General features: G+C 45.4%; 1 protein-coding gene across 1 annotated transcript in view; it reads right to left on the bottom strand.

Moving 5' to 3' along the window:
- LOC147613329 (uncharacterized) overlaps nucleotides 1-25,891 on the bottom strand; it is a 54,467-nt gene that overhangs the window by 9,983 nt on the left and 18,593 nt on the right. The window contains exons 5-9 of the mRNA XM_086782627.1: nucleotides 15,431-15,517; nucleotides 15,182-15,238; nucleotides 6,787-6,980; nucleotides 6,358-6,437; nucleotides 6,136-6,236 (exon numbers count right to left, since the gene is read on the bottom strand). Coding sequence (XP_086638753.1) covers nucleotides 6,136-6,236; nucleotides 6,358-6,437; nucleotides 6,787-6,980; nucleotides 15,182-15,238; nucleotides 15,431-15,517 — 519 coding nt within the window. The remainder of the gene's footprint in view (nucleotides 1-6,135; nucleotides 6,237-6,357; nucleotides 6,438-6,786; nucleotides 6,981-15,181; nucleotides 15,239-15,430; nucleotides 15,518-25,891) is intronic.

Raw genomic sequence — 25,891 nt, 5'->3', positions numbered from 1 at the left:
ATGTCAGACACCAAAACTCTGACGGAGGGTAGCCCAGCTGCTCTGCCCACCACTGAAGCTGCTGTGGGGCCAGTCTCGGGTACCGAGCCCACCAATGCTCCTAGCCGAGAGAGGAGGGGAAGATACTCCCGACGGAGTCCAGGGAAGCAAACTGTAACATGGACAAGGCGCTCTCCCTGCTCAGCCGCTGCTGGGTCAAAGCCATGCTGCCAAGGTCTGAAGAAAGCCCGAGCACCCCTGATGTCAAGGGGACTCATGGCAAGGACCTTGGCCACACTCTGGGCGGTCTCGAACTCGATCTGATAATGTCCACGGCCCAGTAGCTGTACGTCCAGGATCTTGCCCACATCTGCAAGAAGGCAGGCCTGGAGAAGATCCCCGATCTCCCCTCTGCTGGGGCGAGTGCCGACTATACGACAGATGGTGGAATGAGCCTGAAGGCGTTCCACCTCTGCGGTGAGGCTCGCTTCCTCTTCCGGCGAAAGAGAAAGCCTGATGGGGGTGTCCTCAGGGGCGGGCGAGGGGGCTGCGGATGAGTCCCTCTGAGGCAAGGCGGGAGGAGTCTCCATCAGAGTCTGAAGCTCAGGCGTAGGCGAGGCGAAAGCGGAAATCCTGCAAGAAACGGGCTGCACACAGAGAAGCGGAAGACCGGAGAAAAAGGAAAATCAGGACCCCCTGGGGGCGGAAGTCAGCACGAAAGGGGAGGGGGGGGGGGTGAAATGGCGAAGGAGAATCCCTAGGGGGGGGCGGCAGCTATGCGAAAGAGGGACGAGGAGGAGAAAAGCTGGCGGAGGGGGGGTCGGGGCGTTGCAGAGGTGAGGTGGGCGCGAAGAGGGGGGGGGGGGGGCGAGAAGGCGAGGGAGGGGGGCGCAACAACTAAGCAGGCGGAGGGGGGCAAAAAGGATGGGCGGCGGGCAGAGCAACGTGGGAGGGGGGCACAGAAACTACAGCAGGCGGGGGGGGCAAGAGCAAGCGCGAGGGGACAAGGCGGGGGGCGCAGGTGTGCAGGACGCGCAAGCAGGGACGGGGCGGAGCTTCAGCGAGCAAAAAAAAGTCCCTAGTACCTACTTATGTACCATGTTACATGATACATCATTGATCATACATGTATGATGTAAACAAGTTACAATAATATAAAGTCCGAAGTTTGGATTCTGGCTCTACATCATTTATGTTTTTTCTAATCCCAAAATCATTGCAGTTTCAAGTTTCTTTGGTTTTATGTGTCATATGTAGCATGTTTTTTCCCTGAAATTGAGGGTGCCATATGGTATCCAATGTATGGAATTTCTTGGGGGTGTGAGCCGTACTTTTTTCGTACTTCCATACCCGTATGTGTTTGCCGTATGATTGCCATATGGAAAAACTCTGGTTGCAGATCCCAACCTGTATCTCTTTCGGGAACGCGGCATGGTTACAATAATCATCCTTTATGTGGATGATCTCATTCTCATCGACGGTCATGTGGAGCACATTGGAGTGACGAAGGCTGCCTTGTCCAAAGAGTTTGAGATGACCGACCTAGGCTTCCTCCACTTCTTGGGATTGGAGATCTGGCAGACCCAGAGGGGGTTTTTCGTCTCTCAGCAGCGGTATGTTCATGAGTTGCTTGAGGCCTTTGGGATGGAGAACTGCAAGCCTATTACATCGCCGACGGACCCGAACACAAAGTTAATTGTGAATGATCCTTGTGAGCCAGCAGTCGATGCCTCTTAGTATCGGAAGCTGGTTGGTTCATTGATCAGGTTGCTGGACACCAGATTGGACTTGAGCTTTTCCGTGGGGCTGTTGAGCTCATTCATACAGACGCCGTTGAAGTCTCATTGGGACGCAGGATTACGGATCTTGCGGTATCTGCAAAGTACGAAGGATCTTGGACTCTTCTACACAAGAGGAGGATCGATGGATGGAGTTCAACTCCAAGGTTGGAGTGACTCAGATTGGGGAGGAGATCCAGACACGAGGAGATCTACTTCATGTTATAGTTTTACCCTCGGCTCAGGAGCAGTTTCTTGGAGCAGTAAGAGGCAACCAACTATTGCCTTATCATCGACAGAGGTAGAGTACCGGCCTGCTTGTGGTGCTGCTTGCGAGGTTGTGGCTGCGAAGGTTGCTTAGTGAGATTGGGTTTCCACAAAAGGAGCCCACAATCATCCAGTGCGATAACCATAGCTGTATAGCTATTGCTCGGAACCCGGTCTTCCATGCTCGGACCAAGCACATAGAGATACAATCACTTTGTACGTGAGAAGATCTTGGCTGGTGACATCTTGCTACTTTATTGTTCGACGGAGGACAATGCGGCAGACCTCTTCACGAAGTCTCTACCTCAGGCTATGCTCCGGAGGCATGCCAGCTCCCTGGGGTTGGTTCCACAGCCAGGAGCTGAGAGGGGGTGTTAGAAGTCATCTCCTATCGATACATATACACCAGGGCCTCTGCTGCGGGTGTGCCCGCCCATATTAGGTGTTTTCTCATTTTTTCCCACTCTCCATATTTTTCCCATTTTTTCCTATTTTTCCATGGTGTGGGAGGCTACCCTATGCTGGCAGGATGATCCAGGAGCAGGCCGACTCCACACGTGTGCATGTGTCCATTCACTGGAACTGGCCGACTATTTCTATTCAGGTCATGTACTTTTTTGGTTGGCCGACTGGAGGGGACTGAGTCGTGAGGCTGTCGGCTGCCTCTACCACTAGCCGACTGGATATATGGGGCCATATAAAATGGCCCCATGGCCCCCACTCCTTTGTATCTTGTTTTCAGGATTTTCCTTGTGTATATAGAGCAGAGTTACACGCCTCTCTCTCTCTCTCTCTCTCTCTCTCTCTCTCTCTCTCTCCATTGCTGTATTTTTTCTGCACTTGGCTCGTGTTCTCAGATTTTGTCATCATCTCCGCTGCATATTCTGACAAATCTCTCTTGATGAGGTAGATTATAATTGGGCCTTGGAATTCCTAGTCATGAATTCTCTTCCCAAAAAGTCCCCCAAATTTTGAATTAAATATTATGTGTGTGTTTCCTTTTTTGTATCGCTCGTTCTATTTTTATCCTTGCTTAGAGCAAGGGGGTTTTGTCTTGATAGACTGATGTAGGCTATCATCTAGTGGTCAAGCTCTTATATCATGCTCAACATGAGTGTTTGGGTGTTGACATTGCTGGGTTCTTTTGTATTACGTGATTGCAGTTTAAAGTCCATATCACTCTGACTAATTGTGACACGCATTGGGGAAGCGTGTTCTTGATTAACGCTAAGCAAAGAAGATTAACACTAATTGTGACATGCTAACGTTGGGGAAGTGTGTTCTTGATTAACGCTAATCCTATGTTTAGCAAAGATGCAAAAGAGAAAACGTGTTCTTGATTAATTCTAAGCAAAGAAGATTAACACTAATCCTATGTTTAGCAAAGATCATTTCCCCAAATTACGGTGTGTAGACCGGTGAAAGATCCTAACGCCGAAGTTTAGCAGGAGGGGATGTTATGTGCATCACATCTGTGATCAAAGGTCGCATTTGGGCTCATGGAGAAGAATCTTGGGCAGCCGACTAGTTAGCGTGGACAGATTTTAGATACATCGTATCAAGTCGTGCCCAGTTGGCCCATTTGGCCAACCAGCCAACTCTAGCAGCCCACCGACCTTTCGTCACTATATAAGGGCAGTCAAGGGTCACAGTAGGATTCATTCAGAGGTACTGACTTTAGGCACATCTTCCAAGCGGCAACCCAGTATCTGGATTAGAGAACATAGCTGTTCTCATGTGAAAATTCATGTGCGTTTCACAGGAATCTTTTGCATATGCATTACTAGACATGCACGATTATGCACACGAGCAGATCTTAGATGAGATCTGTGCACATCATTGTATATATTCATTACAATATATAGTAGTTTAGGTCTATGGTCTTCTCTATTGTGTCTTGCCAGTCAATGTGTAATTAGTGTTTCTCTTCTGTAATCAGTTTTTCTTAGTGTTAATCGTCTTTTGCCTCCGCATGCATGTTACCTACACCGTCCCACATCACATCATTCTAACAGAGTTTGCAACCCACGTACTACACATAGATGCCACATTTCAACTCGCCACTAACATACAAAGGATACAACTCGTGACATGAGAAGCCAGACAACAGCTGTCATGGTTGGCCTTGTCTTCATCCATGCACTTGTCATCGCAGGGTGGAGACAGCTACTGGTATACCAAAGAGACACAATGGAAATAAAAGAGATGCACAGCCACCTTTTTATCACTCCGGCCAGCCACAATCACTACCAAGGCAGGAACAGAAGAGAGTTAATAGAGATGAAGTTTGGCAGACACATATTCATAGGCCATGGATACATCAGGAGGGAGTGCAATTCAGAATCAGCTTATATTAAGACCACTTTTTCAAGTGAAAACAGATGGGTTTATCCAAACGCCAAGATACCTGAGGATTCATGTCGCATGCACTTCAGATTTCCATGGGCAAAATCAAAGTGGTCATGTAGACTCTAGACTGACATCCAGAGAAAAGTGTGGGCTAGAGGAGGAGACACAAAGGCACCCAACTAGCACATCGATAAAGCACCACCCCAAGAAGCCCTCAACATGACCTCCCGACAACTGCATTTGAACACCCACAAACTTGTCTCAGAACACCTTGGAGATCCACAGCATCCTGCAGGTCCAGGATTTGTCAGCACTCCAACCACATCCACTACCTAGTACACATACAGACCCAACAGGGGCTATGGACAGGTTCCACTGAAGCATGCATGGTTCACAACATAGCCCCTTGAAAGACCAGATCCTCACCTGTATCTTCAACTGGAAGGTCTATGCGCAAGAGTAGTTGCAAATCCCGTGGAGAGACCTGGGCACGGGTCACTAACATCCTCGGCACTCATCATGTGATATTTGTGCTCAGAATCATATCTCACTTTCATTTTTGTTTTGAAGCTGTAGGGGTGGACCCTGCATCTCTTACCGCAGATTGTTGGTCTCACAAGACAGTCAAGATTTGGCAGATGTAAGTAAATACGTAAATAAATCTCTCTCTCTCTCTCTCTCTCTCTCTCTCTCTCTCTCTCTCTCTCTCTCTCTCTCTCTCTCTCTCTCTCTCTCTCTCTCTCTCTCTCTCCACCACTCATTGTACTTATTGCACACCCAGATTCAGCTTTTTAGTTCAGTACTTTTTCATTTTGTTGGGATGACAGAGGATACCCCATACAGGTACACCGATTTGTCTCATAGGCCGAGTTCGGTCTTTTGGAAGACGTTAATAAAATCTTTCTTTCTTTCTTTCTTCCTTCTCTCTCTCTCTCCATCGGGCCATCAGGGCACCAACCACGCTCCTAGGGAGTCACCACTAATAGAGCAGTCATTTTATGTTGTGCTCGTCGGCCATGCCCACCAGGATCCCAACCACGACATCCTCACCATCGCCAGATCAGAGCCATTATGGCTCGACATCGGAGGAGCCTACCTCGCTTCTACGACCTCTCCATTCTAGACAGCCCCATGGTGGAGATATTTGATCTGAGGAGAGGGCAGCACTTCAACTGATCAGCATACATGGATCTACTTGATATACATTTTCCAGTATTTTCTACTCAGTATCATCTAGGAGTCTTACTTACAGTTCTTATAACTGTAAGACAATCAGTTTATTGTACTTTTCAGTTTCATTTGGTTGTTCTCTTTGATGAGACACCAGCTTCAGATGTACTCTCAGTTTTGGTCTCATAGGCCACCATGGCCTCTTAGAAACGTTAATATATATCTTTTCATTTCATTTCTCCCCCATTATGGTACTGGTTGGAGCTAGACAGATCTGTATTGCATTCTTGTATACCCTACGCATATAGGTTGCATACTGAGCCTCTAGCAGTAGTGCTCCATCCATCACACCCCCCCACTAGCTCAATACTTTCATACTTTATTTCATGTTCATTTTGTCCTTTTTTTTTTGGACATCCAGAAGACATTGACAGTTGTACATTGATTTGTCTCATAGGTTGAGTTCGGCCTCTAGTAGACGTTAATTCTCTCTCTCTCTCTCTCTCTCTCTCTCTCTCTCTCTCTCTCTCTCTCTCTCACACACACAAGCAGGAACTCACAAGCAGCTTTTCCTAACTAAAACCTTGATTACCTCAACTTTAACTCGCAAAAACCATGCACACAAAAGCTTCAAGCCTAGTCGCCTTGTGCAGTTTCGATTGATTCCCTCCATAACAATTGGCAACAACGGTGCTTCAATTTGCAAGACAAAAAAGACAATATGAATAAGAAGTCAGAATAATGATGGTAAGGAGGACACCTTTAACACCAAAGAGTCCAAACAGAAATGTATGATATTAAAAATTTCACTTACAAAGAGGATTAACAGCTTTCTCTGAAGCCTCCAAATCCACCATATGCTTTTCCCCCAAGCTATCAACATAATGACATGAACTACAATCAAGGCCACATGTCATACATTTGTTAAATCGATTCAAGATTCATGATAACAAGTTTCAAACACTCTTCATGGATAGATTAATAGACTATATTATCATCTTGTAGGTCCAAACACCGCCTATGTGATCAAATCAAAATGTAGGTATTAATAAGAAACAGTAATTGAAAGCTGGAATGTGTGTGGTTAAGTCAAGGGATAGATCCCCTAAAGGGTCTTTTTATAGGCGAAAAATAAAAAGAAAGGCTTTGGGCGACCAGCAACTTGTTGAACTATCAACTATCTACCAGCTTCCAATTTTATTTCTAGTGGCTATAGTAGGAAAGCTTGGTTAGAAAAATTCACCTGGTATCAAACCGGTAAAAAGTGTCATCCTCTTTTGACTCAATCATGGAAGTAAGAGCTTGCACATGTGTCCGCAAGACATGGCTCCCAGATTCCAAAATAACCCTGATAGAAGGGCTTGACTGATTCACAGCTTGTTGTAATTCTGATATCTGCTTCTTTATGGTCAATTTCATAAATGCAGGACTAAGCATCTGCAAAAAAACAAGAGCAGATCACACACACAATTGTCCTAAATGGTGAATGTTGAATGTCTGTAGCCTATGAAGGAATGTGTGGGTGTGCATATGTGCGTGACATAGGATTTCAAAGCGATAATGCTGAATACATGTTTTTCAAGATTCTCTGCACTTTAGTGACGTATGGATCATAGGGTTGTCGGAATAGGGTTGTTGGAATGCACAGCGGAAATGAGATGAACTGCTGTGAGAACGAAAACACAGAAGTGGGGAGAGAGAGAGAGAGAGAGAAATGAAATGAAATGATATATTAACGTCTTCAGAAGGCCAAAATGACCTATGAGACCAAAAAGGTTACAACAATTGGTGGATCTGATACAATGTCTGTGTAAGAAAAGCTAAAAACAACTAGCTGAAACTGAAACCACTATGAGGAAAAGTACGGTACTAGGAGCTCCTAATGGATAACATCTGGGAGGAAAATTCCAGCAACAAAGGTAAGCATCATACACATCACTATCCAAAGATGTCTCTCATCGGTCGATGGCGGATATCCTCAATGTCCTCCATGGTGAGTACTCTGACTGGACGTCTCCCATGCTGTGCCAGTATGGTCCTGATCCTCTGTTGTAGTCTCCACCAGTGGAGAGAGAGAGAGAGAGAGAGAGAGAGAGAGAGAGAGAGAGAGAGAGAGAGAGAGAGAAGCTGTATAAACTCTGCTATATACACAAGATCCGGTACAAATATGATACAATGAAGTGTGGGGGGAAAGGGTGGTATAAAGCCCTGGGCTGTTGGTCGGCCAGCCTAAAACAGGCCGACAGCCCTATGAGAGCCCACGACCGGGAAAACCTCCAGTCGGCCAGCAGATGACCAGTCGGCCAAAACCAAAACAGGTCGGGCAACATGCAGATCAAGTCGGCCTGGAGAAAAACAATCGGCCAGCTCTAAGGGTCCCCCCCACGACTAGCAACACTGGGGGAAAATGTGGACAATGAGGAAAAATGGAAAAAACACCTATCCGGGCGGGCATACCCACAATAGAGGCCCTCACTCCTATGGTACAAACAGGAGATGACTACTAACACCCCCTCTCAGCTCTTGGATGTCAAACCAACCCTAGTGAGCTGGAGTGCTGACGGAGCATCACTTGAGGTAGAGACTTCGTGAAGAGGTCCGCTGCACTGTCCTCCCTCGACGAGCAATAGACAAGCAAGATGTCACCAGCCAAAATCTTCTCACGAACAAAGTGATATTGTATCTTTATATGCTTGGTTCGTGCATGGAAGACTGGATTCCGAGCAATAGCTATACAGCTCTGGTTATCGCACTAGATGATCATGGGTTCCTTCTGTGGAAACCCAATCTCTGAATGAGTGCACAGAGCGGAAGCAAGATGAGCACTAGAGTGTGCTGATCTGAGAAGTGCAAGAGAGAGAGAGAGATATGAAGCAACTATGCTGAATATACTGCAATGAAATCAATCCTGAGCGAGAGACATAAAGGTCTCATAAGTGAGGGATACAAAAGATGACCAAGCTATGACAAAAGTGAAGAGGCTAGACCACCTATATATAGGTCATGAAGGGCTGGCCGACTGGAGCACAAGACCTGGCCGACTGGAAAAATAATATGGCCGACTGGAAAAATACCAGAGAAATGGGAAAAAAATAGATGTGGCCAACCCACAACCAACGGCCATAAAAGGGATCAAATATGGACACAATACATGGACAGAAAATGGGGATGAATATGCTAACACCCCCTCTCAGCACCAGATGCTGAATAAACTCCGAAAAGCCGAAGAAGTCATCCTCTATCAAAGACAAAAGAATGCAACAACAACAGGTACCAGGAAAGCTCCACAAGCAATCTCCACAACAACTCAGCTACAAAAGCAACAGAACAAGCTGCCAAGTAAACTACTCCTCTAGAAGAAAACAACCATGTAGACTGCGTCGTGCTGCTCCAAATATCGGTGCCAAACCCAAATGTAAACACAATGCCACAGAAATCCCTAGAAGCCTGTAGCTCCAAGAAGATAATACCCTGAAACGAAATAGAGTCCATCTCGTCCAACTCAATACCAAGAGTAGCCAAATGCTGTACGATAGCATCCTCCGAAGGTCGGCATCGCCAGATATAAGAACTCAACTGCCCCCTCTGAAAATTTATGTTAGGACTCCACAAGCCCAACCAAATCCAAATCCCAATCCTTCAATCCCTGGAAGTACCACTGTGCCCCACGCACGATCATGGACACACCTGAAGGCTGACCACAATCTAGAATCCTCACACAGAGTAAGGAAAATAGGAACATTCACAGTAGTGGTAACTGAAGTAGTAGTAGCCTCCTCAATAGCATCATACAGCGTAGAAGCAAGCTCCTCCATAGAAGGCAAAGGGACCAGCAACACATCCTGGTCACTGGTTGACGAAGAAAGAGTCGGAGGTGCAACAATAGGAGACAAATCCCCCTCATAAGCTATGAGCAAAGATAGCCCACTATCTTCCTCAAAAACATTACCAGAGATATCATCCTGGCAAGGAGAAGTATGCACAGACACTAAAGGCAAGGCAGCAGGAGAAACAAACTCCTCAGATGCAGTGAGCAAAACTAGCCCACTATCCTTCGTTGCAAGAACATCTCCAAAAGAAGTATCCACAAGATCACTGGCTGCATAGCACCCAGAAGCAGAAACCATATGCCGTGATCACTATCGTCACCATACAGGTCACAAAGCAACTGCAAAAATAGAAAGTAGAAGCATCATCAGGAGCATAGATGAAGTGTCGAAGAACCGAATCTTGACACATCCTCTGCAGAGGCAAGGTCCAGCAAGCACCGATTATTGTACAAGAGAAACTCCATCAAACCATACTCCCTGAGAATAGAAGTAACCTGCAACTTCCATGACTGAAAGTTACCACCATCCAACTTGTCTGCCTCATCCAGGAAATAACAAGAAAGTGGTACGGGAGCCAAATCTGAAACTGTCATCATTGATTCAACCAATTGGATCAAACCTCATAAGATAAAAACCTGTCCAAATCAAATAACACTGATGTAGGCCCCTTCCTCCCACCAAAACGCAGCCCTAAGAGGCTAGACAGCACCCGAAAATCCTCCTATAGCAAAAACCGCAAAAGCTTCTGTCGACTGTACCTCCAACCTTGAGGCCACTAGAAGAGGGAAGCAAAAAATGCAGATTTGATATAGAGAGAAAAGGCAACCACACGGACCTGGGAATATGCTGTAAGAGGGTGCAAGAGGGAAAGGCATCAACTAGGACTGTAGCTTGGGCTCTCCTCAAGGAAAAAAACGCACAATCTCAGAAGAAGAAGTGTCCACCACAGGTACAAAGGTTGCCACCAAAGCCAGAATCACCACAAGACCCCCTCTGCAATAGGTAATGTCCACTGGAGAGGAAAACGCAACCAAAGAAGGGGCTGCAAACCTGAAAATACTGGCCAACCAGTTCCACACTCCTAGTAGAGAAAAAACGATGATGAAAAAGTACCTTCAGGCTGAAAGCGATGAAGCCCAAGTGAAGGCAGAGCGACCAGCAGCAACTGTCCAGAAAACGCAGAAACCAGAGGGCTGCAAATCTGAGAAAAACGCAGAGGTGAAGGGGCTGTAGATAGGGCAAAATCTGAGGCAGCAAAGAGAACTTAGAACCGGGAGCTCTGATACCATGAATGAGTGCGCAAAGCAGAAGGAAGATAAGCACTAGAGTGTGCTGATCTGAGAAGTGCAAGAGAGAGAGATATGAAGCAACTATGCTAAATATACTGCAATGAAAGCAATCCCGAGCAAGAGACATAAAGGTCTCATAAGTGAGGGATACAAAAGATGACCAAGCTATGACAAAAGTGAAGTGGCTAGCCCACCTGTATATAGGTCATGAAGGGCTGGCCGACTAGAGCACAAGACCTGGCAGACTTGGACAAATAATATGGCCGACTAGAAAAATACCAAAAAAGTGGGGAAAAAATAGGGGTGGCCAACCCACAACCAAGGGCCATTTAAAGGGATCAAATATGGACACAATATATGGGCAGAATATGGGGATGAATATGCTAACAATCTCGCCAACTAACCTCCACAGCCACAGAACCTCGCAAGCAGCACCACAAGCAGCCCGGTACTCTGCCTCTATAGAAGACAATGCAATAGTTGGCTACCTCTTGCTACTCCAAGAAATAGCTCCTGAGCCAAGGGTAAATCCATAGCTTGATGTAGATCTCCTCATGTCTGAATCTCCTCCCCAATCTGAGTCACTCCAACCTCGGAGTCTGACTCGGTCCTTCATCCCCCCTCCAGTAACATAGAGAGTCCAAGATCCTTCGTACCCTGCAGATACCACAAGATCCGCAATCCTGCGTCCCAATGAGTCTTCAAAGGTGTCTACATGAATGAGCTCAACAACCCCACTAGAAAACTCAAGTCCAATCTAGTGTTCAACAACCAAATCAATGAACCAACAAGCTTCCGATACAAGGAGGCATCAATCTACTCACAAGGATCAATTACTGTAAGTTTGGTATTCAGGTCCATTGGTGAAGAAATAGGCTAAGAAGAGGTTGCAAATGCTATGCAAGGTGGCTGTCCAGCAATGATGGCCACCTTCTACCTGTTTCTCCAAGTCCCAAACAGCCCACTCAGCACCAAAAAACAGCATATCCTCAAGCTCTCACTGTCTCCAAGCTTCAAGCCACCTAGGGCTCTGATACCATGTCGGAATGCACAGCGGAAATGAGATGAACTGCCATGAGAAAGAAAACGCAGAAGTGGAGAGAGAGAGAGAGAGAGAGAGAGAGATGTTGTATAAACTCTGCTATATACACAAGATCCGGTACAGATATGATACAATGAAGTGTGAGGGGCAAGGGTGGTATTTATACCACCCTGGGTTGCTGGTCGGCCAGCCTAAAACAGGCCGACAGCCCTATGAGAGCCCACGACTGGGAAAACCTCCTTCTCTTCTTTTTTTCTTTTCACCTCTTCTTATACCATCTATTTTTCTATTGGGTATTTTGGAGTTAGTTGGTGTGAACACCCTCTATGGGCGTGAACACCCTCTATGGGTGTGAACAGCCTTACTAAAGTCGTCAAAAGATAAGGCTTGATGCCTATAAAAGCATGCACTTGGTAGGTTCTATTATAACATGGAGTATCATTTGAGTTGTGCAATTCGAGGCTTTGACACTCCAAAACTAGAACTGTCCTTACCCTTTATGTCTTCAATAGCTCCTTCCTTGGAAACTTCTCTTACTGTTGCTGTGTGTTGTGCTTGGGGTCTTGAAGGTTGTTGAGATGCGAACCATGTCCAAGAGACTCTTGAGGCTACACACGAGCAAATGGGTGCAAGGGTAGCTTCAAGCCATCCACAAATTTGTCCACCTACTCCTTTGTCTTGATAGACTTCTGGAGCATGAGTAACTGCTTCTTGAAGTAAGCCAGGTAGTCCGTTATTACCGCTTGCCCTATCACTAACCCCTAATTTCTCGGATCATGTGGGACATGATTATCCTGATTACTCATACAGGCATGTGTCTAGACTCTAGGCAGGCCAATGATGGACATCTAGAACATGGTGGGAATATCTGGCAAGGCCCGTAGAGATTGCCTTTGGACTTTACCGGGAGGGACCTTCTGTGGGAAACTTTCCAGGCACGACCCATGGGATTTGCACGCTCTACCCATGTACGTAGCATGTCCTCTATGGCAAGGTAAGATTTGAACACTCTCGCCATGTACACATGCAAATTGGTTTATGGAACACGAGAGATTGGCTATCCAAGTTTACATGTGCATATGCATCAATGATGCTTGCTTGAACTTCATTTTTATTTGTGTGACCTTGGTCTTGTTGCCTAGACGATGCTTGGTATTTTGTATGGGGCCAGGGATGCTTAGGCACCCCCTCATGTGGGCACACCTGTTTGTGCCTAAAGCGGTGGTCTTGTGGGTTCTGTATGTGGTAACTATACACTCAACTTAATTTACAGCATTATGGTCTAACATTTAAGTGTGCTCGTCCACACTACATCATCAAAAGTAAGCCCGGACATCTAATAAAAAGGGCACGTGAGTAAAGGCTTTCAAACACTCAGAAGTGGGGGCACCCAGGAAGGCCAAAAGGTTATCACAAATAATAAGTGTTGGGCAGTGCTCTGATAAGCATGGACGTATGTGGAGAAAGCAACATTTTTTTGCTTACAAAAGCTTTTAAATCCAAAAGTGTGGAAAAGCATGGGAAATATATATATGCGCAAGGTGGTCCTCTTCAACGATATCAAGGAAGCAACTCTCTATTTCTTCATTGCATCTGTACGGACAAGCTGTCACCACCATCTCCGTCGCTTTCTTCATCCTCCACACCATACGGACAGCAGCCAGTCAACGTTATCCTTTGTACGACTTGGTGCTGCTACTGCCTGTGTGCTTGTACAGCCAAGCGATTATTGAATACACGTCTGTACAGCCAGAACCACAGCCACCTGTATGGCAAGAGCCACTGCCACCTGTACAGCCAGAATCTCTGCCACCTGTACAGCCTGACCCACTGCCACCTGTCCATCCAGAATCTCTGCCACCTGTACGGCCAGTCTTCTCCTTCAAGGCTGTACAACCTGTACCTACAGCATCAGCTTCTTCATACCATCACCATTGTGGCTGTACAGCCTGAACAGTTACTGACATCATTATTGTGTACAGACAGTACTTGGCAGCTTGCTTGAGGCTCCTATCTTGTGATTAAGAGCTTATCCTTTGTATACCCCAACATCTGTGGGCTTTTGGCCAGTTCATGGCAATACTTTTGGGCATATACTATTCCAAGGACATGCTTATTATCAATCATCATTGCTCTTCAGGCTTCTTGCGGACTCGAGGTCGCAGAGAAACCCTAGATGTCACTAGGGGTTTGTGGACTTATGAAGACAGATTTCCCGGGTGTGTTCGGTCACGCCAGGGTGTGAAGAGCCTTTGTGAAGATTTGAAGACTCCACATTCGGCATGGATTGCGGGAAAATTTCCGACACTTTGCCTTGGGACTCCTTATGCAGGGCGAAAGGGTCCAAAGACAGAATCCATTGCTTGTACTTGGAATAGTCAGGTGCAGACCAGTGGTGAACCCTGGGCACCCGAGATCTTGAATTTGGAGCAGACTCCTTCCGGTAATATAACCTAAAAGAAGGGAGGGGTGGGTGTGTGCGGGGGGGTTGGCCCATCTTCGACCCCTAGTGTAGTGAACTGTGCACGTATTCATTTATTGTTTGAATGTGTGTGCTGTGTTGTCATTTGTGTTCTTAATCTTGTTTATGGTAAATTGATTCCAAGACACGCTCTACCTTGTTACATGCCCTGTTTCTAAGAAAAAACATGCAATCCGTGCCTGTACCCTATGGGAGTGAACTTCTGGACTATCCAACAACAGTTGTCCCATTTTTGAGCCCCATGACGCTTCCAAGGCAGCACCAATCAAAGCTGTCCAGACAATGTGGAATTGCAACCAATCCGAAACACCCGATGCCTCTAATGTTGCGGTCATGTCCCAAGCCAAAGCCGTGGCTGCCTGCTCGGCCTATAATGCAGGAATGCTGCTATGGTGATGGAAAATGGGAATGGGAAGAAGAATTGGAACTCGAACAAGAAAAGAAAGGACAGTAGAAGGTGATTGATGCCATCGATGCCAATGGCACTCGTCACATGTCACACCCCTAAAGATCCTATTAAAGTTTATATCCTTTCTCTTTATTGTACATTTGCATTTAGTTATTTCTTCAATAACACGTTTTCCGATATAAATATGATACATCAGTCTTCACACATGCGGAAAGAAGATATCACGCCACTGATGAAGGCTATATGTCATAGTGAACTTCCACTTATATGTCATTCGTATAAAGATCTCCCTCTGTTGAAATATCATGTGCAAAATATTTATATATAAAAAAAGGAAGAAATTATTTTGATGAATGTTTTTCTTTTTCTTTTGAATATAAATGTAGTCACCAAAATTTTTAAGAATTTTTTCTGTCACACAAACCGTTGAGATCACCATGTACAATAGAAGTTCCTACTAGTATTGCGTGAGGTAGGAGGGAAAAAAAAGGGAAGAAATAATCTTGTTAGCAAAACTGAGTTGGTTTTTTTTCTTTTTTTGGTGATATGTCATGGAAATTGTTGAGCTTGAGAAAGGCTAACATACATCATCATCACCACCAGGTACAGTAAGAGTCCCCACAAGTATAGCATGAGGGGGGACCTGCCACAATCACAATCAAAGGCAACACAACAACATGATAAAAATGTCATCAAACACCATATTTTTAATATATATATATATAAAGGTTCACAAAATAACTAGCCTTAACGCTTTCCAATATATCTAGTGAAAACTACTGTCATGGGGTTAGATTTGTAATGCACACACCTTCTTCAAAGACAACAGACTTACTTTCTTGACTTGTTGGAATGCCTTCATCAAAGGAACAGGATCAGTGTGCCCAACTATGAAGGATCCACGATTATTAAGAAGCAGATTCTGCATACAAGAAAATGCTCAAAAATTAATTTAACATTGGAAGCACATAAAATCAACACAAAGACCGTTTTAACATGGGGTCACATGACTTCAGAGATGATACTGGGGTTGTGTCCTTATATGAGTCAGTCACAAGGAAGCACCAAACCCATCAGCAAAGGTCATTAGCATGACGGGTGACACAGGGATGTCCTCTATCCTCAACACTGTTTGGCCTCTCCACAGATTAGATATCTGACTTTCCCAACAGGTTGGGTGATGGCAGTGCTCCATCCCCACTAGCACACACACTGGTTCCCACCCTTCTCTATGGAGATGGCATAGTGTCCAAGCAAAGATGCTTGGGAGTCCTACAGGCATTTTGTGAGCAGCAAGACTTGACAATGAGCCTTGGCTGTTACATGATGAGGTTGATCGTAGTAATCACAGCCTTAATTAACTTAATAAATGTAGAGATGAATTTAGATGAATGCAAATGCAACAATATTAATGATGCAAATGATTACAACTAAGATGAGATCTGTGAACAGCTCTATGATGCTGATGTTGACTTCATGAATGATGACTTCAACTGCTGAACTTGATTGATTTCTTGAAAATGATGCCTATTACTTATATATGTGTGGAGGAAGTTGGTCGGCCAGCACAAGTGCTATCGGCCAGGTTTGGACAAGTACTATTTGCAATAATATCCTTAAATGTTGCACTTTGTCTTGATGCTGCCCAAACAAATGATGTAGCCTGCTGTTAGGGTTCTTGATGTGGCTGCTGACTACTACCCAAAGGGCCTGTATGGCTGCCGATTGGTCCCCTAAACCCTCCAATGATGATGGTAATGCTGTTGATGATGATGATGATGTCAACTTGTCATCCACCCTAGCAACACTTTGATTCCGGCAACTAATTCCAACTCCACTGACGCCACTAACCCCATACTTCTTCTTTTGCGGGGATTGAGGCTTCTGCAGGAGCAACTGAGGAATACCTGAACCAAGAGTCCTGAACTGCAGGAGTTTGTCTAGCGATGCGGCCTAAAACTGCTTGGAAAATTCAGCACACCATTGACTAGCCCACTTATCTTGTGGAACATGCGCTAACTGATGGCAATGTTGAAGAGAACTTCCTGCTCCCAAGTGATGCACAAAACTCTGCTTTCCTCTTTGATGATGGATGTTAGACTTCTCCCAGACACCTACATGCTGATGCAACCCTATATGCTATGCAAATGCAAATGAAGGGTTACTAATGCAAATATAGGCTAAAGCCTATAATGATGACCTATAAAACCTTTAATATTGGATTATCTTAGCGGAACTCCTGAATGAATGGAATACATCTGGCCAAAGCGAAAGCTAAGGTGAAAGTAGCACAGGTGATGATGGGAGCTGACCCGATGCGCAATGAAGGTTGGGTGGGAGTGGCTTACTAGAATGACCATGCGTCTAGCTAGTCCGGGGTAGGTGAACACAATATTCTCATGTTCTGAAGATACTATATGCTTTGTACTGCACTAAGGCTAGATGCTCGCATACCAATGTTACATGATGGGATTGATCATAGTAATCACAGCCTTAATTAACTTAATTAAGGTAGAGATGAACTTAGACGAATGCAAATGATTACAACTAAGATGAGATCTCTGAACAAAAGCTAAACTTGATTGATTTCTAGAAAATGATGCCTATTACTTATATACGTGTGGAGGAAGCTGGTCGGCCAGCACAAGTGCTGTCGGCTAGGTTTGGACAAGTACTATTTGCAATAATATCCTTAAATGCTATGCTTTGTCTTGAATGTGCCCAAACAAATGATGACCATTGACTATGACTTGGCTGCTTGCTGTTAGGGTTCCTGATGGGTTGCCGACTGCCGCCCAAGGTCTTGTATGGTTGCCGACTGGTCCCCTACACCCTCCAATGATGATGGTAATGCTGTTGATGATGATTGTCACCGTGCAACCCAAAGACTGTGCACGTGACATTGGCAAGACCTGTTAGAATATTGTGCATCTTAGTGTGTGGAGACCCTGCCTTTTTATTGGGGTTTTTCTTGCGCTTTAGCCAACCTGTCTTTAACTAACTCTAAAATCTCCTGGTAAGACTCCGTCAATCTGTTCGCTTCAGGTACTGAAGACGAGGTCCTGGTCAACAACGAGTGGAAAGGTCTTCCAAACGTTGCCTCATATGGAGTCCTGCCAACAGCTGAAGAAAAAGAATCATTCAAAACAGCTTGAACTAAAGGCAAATAAGATTTCCACTTACCTTGCTGATCGTGGCCATAACACTTCAGCACATCAAAGGCCAACTGGTTGTATATCTCTGTCTAGCCGTCTGTTTGTGGGTGGAATGCACTAGAAAAATTCAAACTAGTACCAAAGTTATCAAACAATGCCCTCCAAAAATGACTAGTAAACTTGGCATCTCGGTCTGACACTATGGTCCTAGGAATCCCGCCAATCGAGTACCAATGCCGAATGAACAACTACGCAACATCCTCGGCGGTCACGTTGGGCCTACCAAGGAATAAGCATAACAAATTTGCTAAATCTATCAACAATAGTTAAGCACTGCGTATTACGCTTACTCGAACTGGGAGGCAGATTCGTGACAAAATCCATTGAAATATCTTGGAAAGGACCCTTCGCAATTGGCAAGGGCTGTAACAACCTTATTTTCTTTCCACCAAGAGCTTTCACCTTTTGACAAATATCATAGCGTTGTACATATGTAAACACATCTCGCCTCATCTTTGGCCAATAATATTGCCGTTCTAATTCCTCCAGAGTCGAATTCATGCCCCTATGACCACCAATAATGGTGTCATGGGCATCATGGAGAAGAGCTGTCCTAAACGACTTCACACAGTCGGCTTTTGTAGAAAAGCCAACCATCGCGTATTAGAAAGTGCCATGGTCCTGTGGCATCCAATGCTCGTTCCCACTATGTACCGAATTCCTCGGAATCTGCGTACATGTGCTTCATGTCATCTAATCCTGTACCAACAAGATCGAGTCTAGTGGTCTGAATCGAAGTTACTTGTCCCTTCTTACTCAAAGCATTGGCCACTGGATTGGCCTTTCCTGGTAGGTACTCAATCATACCACCGAATTGCTGGAATATCTGGCTCCAGCAGTGTTGTCGATCACTCCACTGTGCACTTGGCATTGTTTGAATCCAGCGTAATGCCTGATGGTCAGTGCGAACCTCAAAGTCACGGCCATAAAGAAAATGTTTCCATATGTTTCAAGGCCTGTATCACTGCTAAGAGTTCACGATCATAGACTGAGTAGTTTTTCTCTGCGGGCAGTAACTTACAAGACATGTGAGCTACTGGATGACCATTCTGTTGCAATACACCTCCAATTGCGATGTTACTCGCATCGGTGATCACTTGAAATGGCTCGTCCCACGAGGCAAGTGCTAAACAAGGCACTTCTGATAAAGCCACCTTGAGGTTCTTGAATGCCTCCAACGCTCATGGAGTCATTCGAATCTTTTGCCTTCTTGTCTTCACTCCCTTTAGGAGATAGATGAGATCTGTCGAGAGGTCAAAAAACTCGTCTATGTGGGTGGAGTATGCCTGGCATATACCCACAAAGGATCTAATGTCATAGGCTGTCTGAGGTATTTTCCAATTGACAATCTCGGCCACTATAGCCGGATCAAGTCGAATGCCTTTGACACTAATTATGTATCCCAAGTAATGCACCTGGAACAAATAAAACTCCAACTTCTTTTCATTGACGTAGAGCTCGTTGCTTTCCAACAACTTAAGGACTTTCTCCACATCAATGTCATGCTGCTCAACCGTAGCTGAAAAAACCAGTATGTCGTCCAGAAATATGAACACACACTTTCCAATCAAATCCCAAAAAACACGCATCATGATGCGGTTGAAAGTAGCGGGGGCATTCCGTAGTGGTACCCACTCTTTAAATCAAGTTTCGAGAACACCTTAGCTCCATTCAGCCTCCCGAGAATATAATCTATTCGAGGCATCGGGAATCTGCTCTTGATAGTGAGCTTGTTGAGTACACGTTAATCGACACACAAACGGGAAGACCCATCTTTCTTCTTCACAAATAAGATCGGTGCTGCAAATGGCGACACGCTGGGGCGGATGAAGCCAGATTGCAACAATTCTTGGAGTTGGCGGTTCAACTCCGATTCCATTGCCTTGGAAAGGCGATACGGAAACTTGCTCGAGGGTTCCGAGCCTGGGAGGAGGTCAATCTAGTGGTCCTCTAGTTTGGACGGGGGAAGCTGGGGAGGAAGACTGTCCCCAAGAAAATTCTTCTGGAACTTTTCATGGAGAGCCGAGTACTTCTCGGAAGCACTGGCCACCGTCTGGGTTGTCTGGATGTATATCATCGCACAATGTGCACCTTTCTTGACTGCTCGCTTAGCTTGCAACAAGTGACTTATGAGCGGAAAGTTCAGAATTCCTGGCTCGCACTTAATGGTCATTGGGGCGTTTGACACATTCCGATTGATCTGGAACGTGTGCTTGTCCCACTTGACATCAGGAAGAAACTTGTGAAACCACTGAATACCCAAAATTATGTCTCCTCCTACAAGAGGGGCAACCATAAAATCACACACAAATTCTATGCCCTGAATAACCAACTTAGCACCTAGATCTTCATACTTGACGCTCGTTGTCATGCCTGTGCTAAAACCCTCAGCCTTTTTGTCCACTGAAGTCAGATCGAAACGGACACGCCTAGCGGCTTGTTCCGTGACCACATCCTCCATGTTGCCCTGAATAACCAACTTAGCACCTAGAGCTTCATACTTGACGCTCGTTGTCATGCCTGTGCTAAAACCCTCAACCTGTTTGTCCACCGAAGTTAGGTCGAAACGGGCACGCCTAGCGGCTTGTTATGTGACCACATCCTCCATGCTGCCGCTATCAAACAAGACGACGACTCTCTGGCCACCTATGTAGCCAAAGGACTTGAGCAATTTGTTGCGCTCATACTCCTGGTCATGGACACCCTTCTGCTTATGTTCGAGCTCCCGGCTAATAATTGCTCCACCTGAAGCACCGGGATTTGAAGAACTAGGGGCAGCCACTGGGGTCTGTGTGGGAGCTGAGCTCACCACGGAAGCTGTGGAGGCAATGGCGGCGGGCTTTGGAGGCTTCTTAGGACACTCCTGAGAAGTATGTCCTTTTGTATGACAAAAGAAACATGCACCCTCCTTCTTGTACTGAGAAAGCTCCTCAGCACTCAACTTGCCACCTGTCTTGCCTGCCTCCGCTTTCTGGTCTGGAGTAAGCTTAGATGCATTGTTCGAGTTCTTGGTGCCAGAGGCTCCCGGGCTCTATCCTGGGGAAGACCCCGTCTGGTTCTAGCCTTTGCCCCCTGAGGCGGTAGCCTTGTGCATATGTAAGTTTGTACACGTGTGTGGGTACAGATACATGTTTGGTGTGTGTTAGTACATGTGTGTGCATTCTCATATGTATGTAAATGTGCATATGTGTTTTTGGGTATGTTTCTCTTACTGTGTTGCAGGTGTAGCTGAGACCGTCTCTCTTCCTCTTGTTGGGCAGTCAAGGGCAGCTCAAGGGGCTACCCTAGGGCCACCCAAAAGGCAGCCCAACCCAAACGACTGCATGAGGAGCAGTTAAGAGACAGCTTTGTGGGGCAACGTTGGGGTGGCCAAGGGAACAACCGGGTAATGTAAAAGCAAGGGCAGCCCCGCAACGCAACAGGTTTGGCAGCCCATCTAGATGACGTGGCACTGCCACGTGGCAAGGGCGCCCCATTGCAACAGAAAACGGCGCAGCACAGTGCTGAACCCTAAAACACAAAAGAGAGAGAGACAACAAGCAACAAAAACGCAGAAGAGAGAGAGAGAGAGAGAGAGAAAGCGGCGTTGAAACCAAAAACGCAGAAGAGACAAGTATCGCCCGTGCGCGAATTGAAATTTTTTTTTAAAGAAAAGCATTCGAAGAGATCTTATTTTTATTTTTTTAAGGGAAAAGCTATGCTTTTTAGCCAAAACTTGTATAAAAAGGGGGACCAAGGCTCTTTGTAACACAAAAGAAATTGGGTGAAAGCTTCAAGGAGACTCCCTCTACATGAAACAAGGAGTTCTCTTCCCGGAAGTTGTACAAAGGCTACGCTGACTTCAAGAGATAAATAAATACCTACGAGGACGCCACGCTTTGGGTCCTATTGGTCTCTTGTGCAGGAGCGCTCTAGCTCCATCTCTTTTCTCTTGCAAAGTTTATTATTCCAGTTCATAAAGAGATTTAAGTGTGATTAAGTTGTGCTCACCGCCCGTCGAGTCTCTGAAGGCCGGTTTCAAGGTTCCATTGCCGGGATCCATCAACTTTTTCAAGAGGGCAAGCCTGTGGTCGACACACTTAACACTATGGCTGGAACTAGTGCGGAGATGAAGGATTTGTCTTCAGAAGAGGACGACTACTTCGAAGAAGACAAGGAAAGCGAGCAAGAAATACCTCCAGATATGCTAGAATTTGATGAAGCAACGATGCAGAGCTTGATGGAGGGATTAATGGAACTCGCGAAGGACTCACGTTTTCTCCACAAAACTTCAAAGTTGATTCTAAACCACAGAAGCAGGGGTCTGAGAAGAAAGCTAAGCCTCAACATTCGGCTCCCATCTACCCAAATTTTCAGCCATACCCTGATTCTTCTTCTTCTTTTCCCCAACCGACCTATGGAAACCCTACTAATACTTCTCATCCTGGTTACTTTGGCGGAGGCTCTATCTTTCATTCCATGACGGGTGTACCCAACATGGGCATGACTGGGAGCTATGGTATGCACCGGGTATGTATTGAGGTATGTATGGAGGTATGCCAAGAAGTATGTATGGAACTTATGGTGGTGGTGGCAGAAGTGCTTTTGGTATGCCTGGTCTGGAAGGTGGTATGATGGGCATGGGATCTAATGCTGTGGGCAATTCTTTTCTCAAACCACATCCCTATGATAATCTTGTTTCACGCGAGAAGCCAAAAGATTATAAAGAGGGTGGTGCTGCAATAAAGTTTGATACTCTTAGTGGTGCAAAGGATCGTTTGAAGGCTCTCACCTTCATTCAACAGTTTGATGCGGCATTTTCTGGTGGTAACTTCACAGAGGCATCTAAGGTATGGAAGGCAGCTTATTTCCCAAAGGGAAATGCTCTTCAATGGTGGTCGACACTTCTTCATCAGGGAATAGCACCAAGCACTTGGTTGGAGTTCAAGCAAATCTTCTCTTTTTTATGACTGACACCGACTTTTGAGGTGGATGTTATGACGGCTTGGCATCGATTAGATTCCAGAGACTGTGGCAATATGGAAGAATATAACAAGAAATTTTGGGATGCTTTGCTACCAGTCACATCCTTTAGGCCAGTGTCACTGGTTGAGCAAGTAGAGATGTATTGTTGTGGGTTACCCAAGGAGCTTCGTGACTATTGCATTAAAACAAAGGTCACCAATATGACTCAGATGATAGAAAATGCTCAGACTGGATATGCCATGCTTACTGGTCAGATGTCAGGATTCAAGGATCAACGTCTCTTCTCAAAGAAAGCATCTAAAGAGGCAAAGGAGTCAAAGGACACCAAAGACACTGAACCACGAGAGAAGGGGCAATCCAAGAAGAGAAAATTTCAGCCCTTACCTCAAAGAACAAATGAAGAAAAGAAAGAACTTACAGTTGCCAACAAATGTTTCTTTTGTGTGGAGAAGAGGAACATCGGTACTATAGGTGTCCGAAGAGAGCACTTAAAAACGCAAATGGCTCTCACAAGAAGAGCCTAAAGCAAAGAAACAGAAACCGTCTGCTAGACTGGTACCTGACTTGATCGGGTTGAGGCAAGGGGACGCATCTTCAAAGTTGTGCAAAGCAACCACAAATCGATGATATCTTGGACCGGGTACAGGGAGCAGCTTACTTCAGTCACATTGATCTTAAGAGTGGGTACCATCAAATTCGCATCAGACCAGAAGATGTGCACAAGACAGCCTTCAGGACAACTTTTGGACTTTATGAGTTTTTGGTCATGCGTTTTTGGTCTTACGAATGCTCCAGCGACTGTGACTTTTAACAGGATGATGGATCGGATTTTCCGACCTCACCGTGCTTTTGTGGGCACCTTCTTTGATGATATGATTGTGTTTTCTCATTCAGAAAAGGAGCATCGGAGGCATTTGACCAAAGTGTTTGACGAACTCAGAAAGCATAGGTTGGTTGTCAATGGAAAGAAGAGTGAATTTTTCATGCAGGAGATTCACTTTCTTGGACACATAAGTGTCTAAGGATGGCATCAGGATGGATCTAGCGAAAATTGAAGCGATAAAGAATTGGCCGGATTTGCAGTCTGTACATGATGTGAGAAGTTTCTTAGGACCTTGTTCATATTACAAGAGGTTTATCTGATTCTTTGCAGAAATTGCTTCACCTTTACATCACTTGACCAAAAAGGATGTAAAATTTCAATGGACAGATAAGAAAGTGGAAGCTTTCAACAAGCTTAAGGAAAAGCTTACCACTGGTCCAGTTTTGGTTCTACCGGATCTACATAAGCCTTTTGTGGTACAGTGTGATGCATGTGGGAATAGCATTGAGCTGTTCTTATGCAAGATGGGCATGTTATTGCTTATGAGAGTAGAACTTTGTCACCAACAGAAAGGAATCTACAAGTATACGAGCAGGAGCTTCTTGCGGTTATTCATGCTCTTTCTACTTGGAAGCATTACCTTCTTGGGGCTGATTTCATTGTTCAGAGTGATCATCAAACTTTACAATACTTCCTTACTCAAACGAAGCTCTCAGAGAAGCATATGAGATGGGCTAACTTTCTGTCCATGTTTCACTTTCAGATTGTTCATGTGGATGGCAAAAAGAATGTGGTTGCGGATGCCTTGTCTAGGAAACCACATGTGGCCGCCGTCTCTATTATCTTTCATCATGAACTTGATGATATGTGAGAATAGTATGCTCATGATGCAGAATTTGAGCAGATTTTTAATCGTTTAACTGAAGGAGAGCGAGTTGATCATTATTCTCTCAAAGAAGGATTTATGATGATGCATGACAAATTGTGTGTCACATCTCAGTTGAGGCAGAAGGTTATGACAGAATGCCATGCTCCGCCTTATGCAGGCCATCATGGTATTGAGGCTACAGTGAAAGCTTTGGAGACATTCTTTTATTGGCCTAATATGCGCAAGGATGCTGATGCTTTTGTTCGTGATTGCATCATTTGTCAAAAGGTGAAGTATGACCGTCAAAAGACACCTAGGTTACTTCATCCTTTGCCTATTCCAGATAGACCGTGGGAGAGTACTCTAGGTCTAGCTTCCTTTTTAGCTTGGGTCTTAGATCCAGCTCTAGCTACTCTCCTCTCCTATTCTTTGAGGTGTTGCTGATCTCCCACAAGCTGCCCTCAACATGATCTGCTGCAGCAGCCCGCTATGGTGTCGCCCTTCTCTATACTGCTGAAACAGGCCGCTCTCCTGTTCTACAACAAGTCTTCTGCTGCTGCTGAATCTGCTCGACATCTCCAGCTCCTATTCGACACGACTCTACTGCCCTGATGTCGCCCATATTTTCTGCAGTCGACAGTCCCTGATCCCGCCATGGAGCTACTTCTCTGCTTCGAAATAATTCTGGCGCTGCCTTGCCCCGTTATTTTTCAGCCCCTGCTGCAAGCTCCTTCGCAGCTCCAAGCCCCAGCTTCCCTGCCTGTGTGGCCGCGTCGACTTCGCCAAGCTCAATCAGAGGGCTCTCCTCTTCGTCTCTCTTCTGTGCCGAGTGCCACCGCTTCTGTTCAGCAAGCAGGCCGACCTGCTCTCTTTCCCTGGGGTCGTCTCCATTTTCTTCATTATGCTACAGCAGCAGGCCGCTTCTGTCGACACCTTTCTTGCTGCTGGTGCTGCAACAACAACTCGTTTTTTTCTCTCAAGGTTGCGCACCTCTTGTTTTCAGTATGGGCAGCCCCCATTCTCTGTTCAAGACATATCCTCTACTGGCTGCTCCACTCCTATATCAAAACAAGGTATGAGTTGGTGCTCCTTTGCTTCTGACAGGCCCGTCTGCCTCTCTCTCTGCAGCAACATTTCCTCTTAAGAAATCTCTGTTTGCAGCTGCCTTTCTCTCGGGTTACCCCTTGGATAGCATGTCTGTGACATGGGCTTGAAAGGGTGGAAGACCTGAGGTAAAAACTAAAATGGATTATCCTTTGTATGCTGCAATATTCTCAGTTCTATTTTATTCTTAAAAATCAATTTTCAAAACTGAATTTTATCTTGTAAGAGAACAGACATTGCCCATCAAAATAGGGGTAAGACCTTCTCATTTCTGATGCTGTCTCTCATTTATTTATCTTTGGCATCTCTTCTTGGGTACTC

The sequence above is a fragment of the Cibotium barometz genome, chromosome 44, assembly GCF_041138505.1.
Source record: "Cibotium barometz isolate CiBa-2024 chromosome 44, ASM4113850v1, whole genome shotgun sequence".
NCBI classification, from domain to species: domain Eukaryota; kingdom Viridiplantae; phylum Streptophyta; class Polypodiopsida; order Cyatheales; family Cibotiaceae; genus Cibotium; species Cibotium barometz.
The sequence above is the reverse complement of the archived record's forward strand: the minus strand, read 5'-3'. Positions and strand labels throughout refer to the sequence as shown.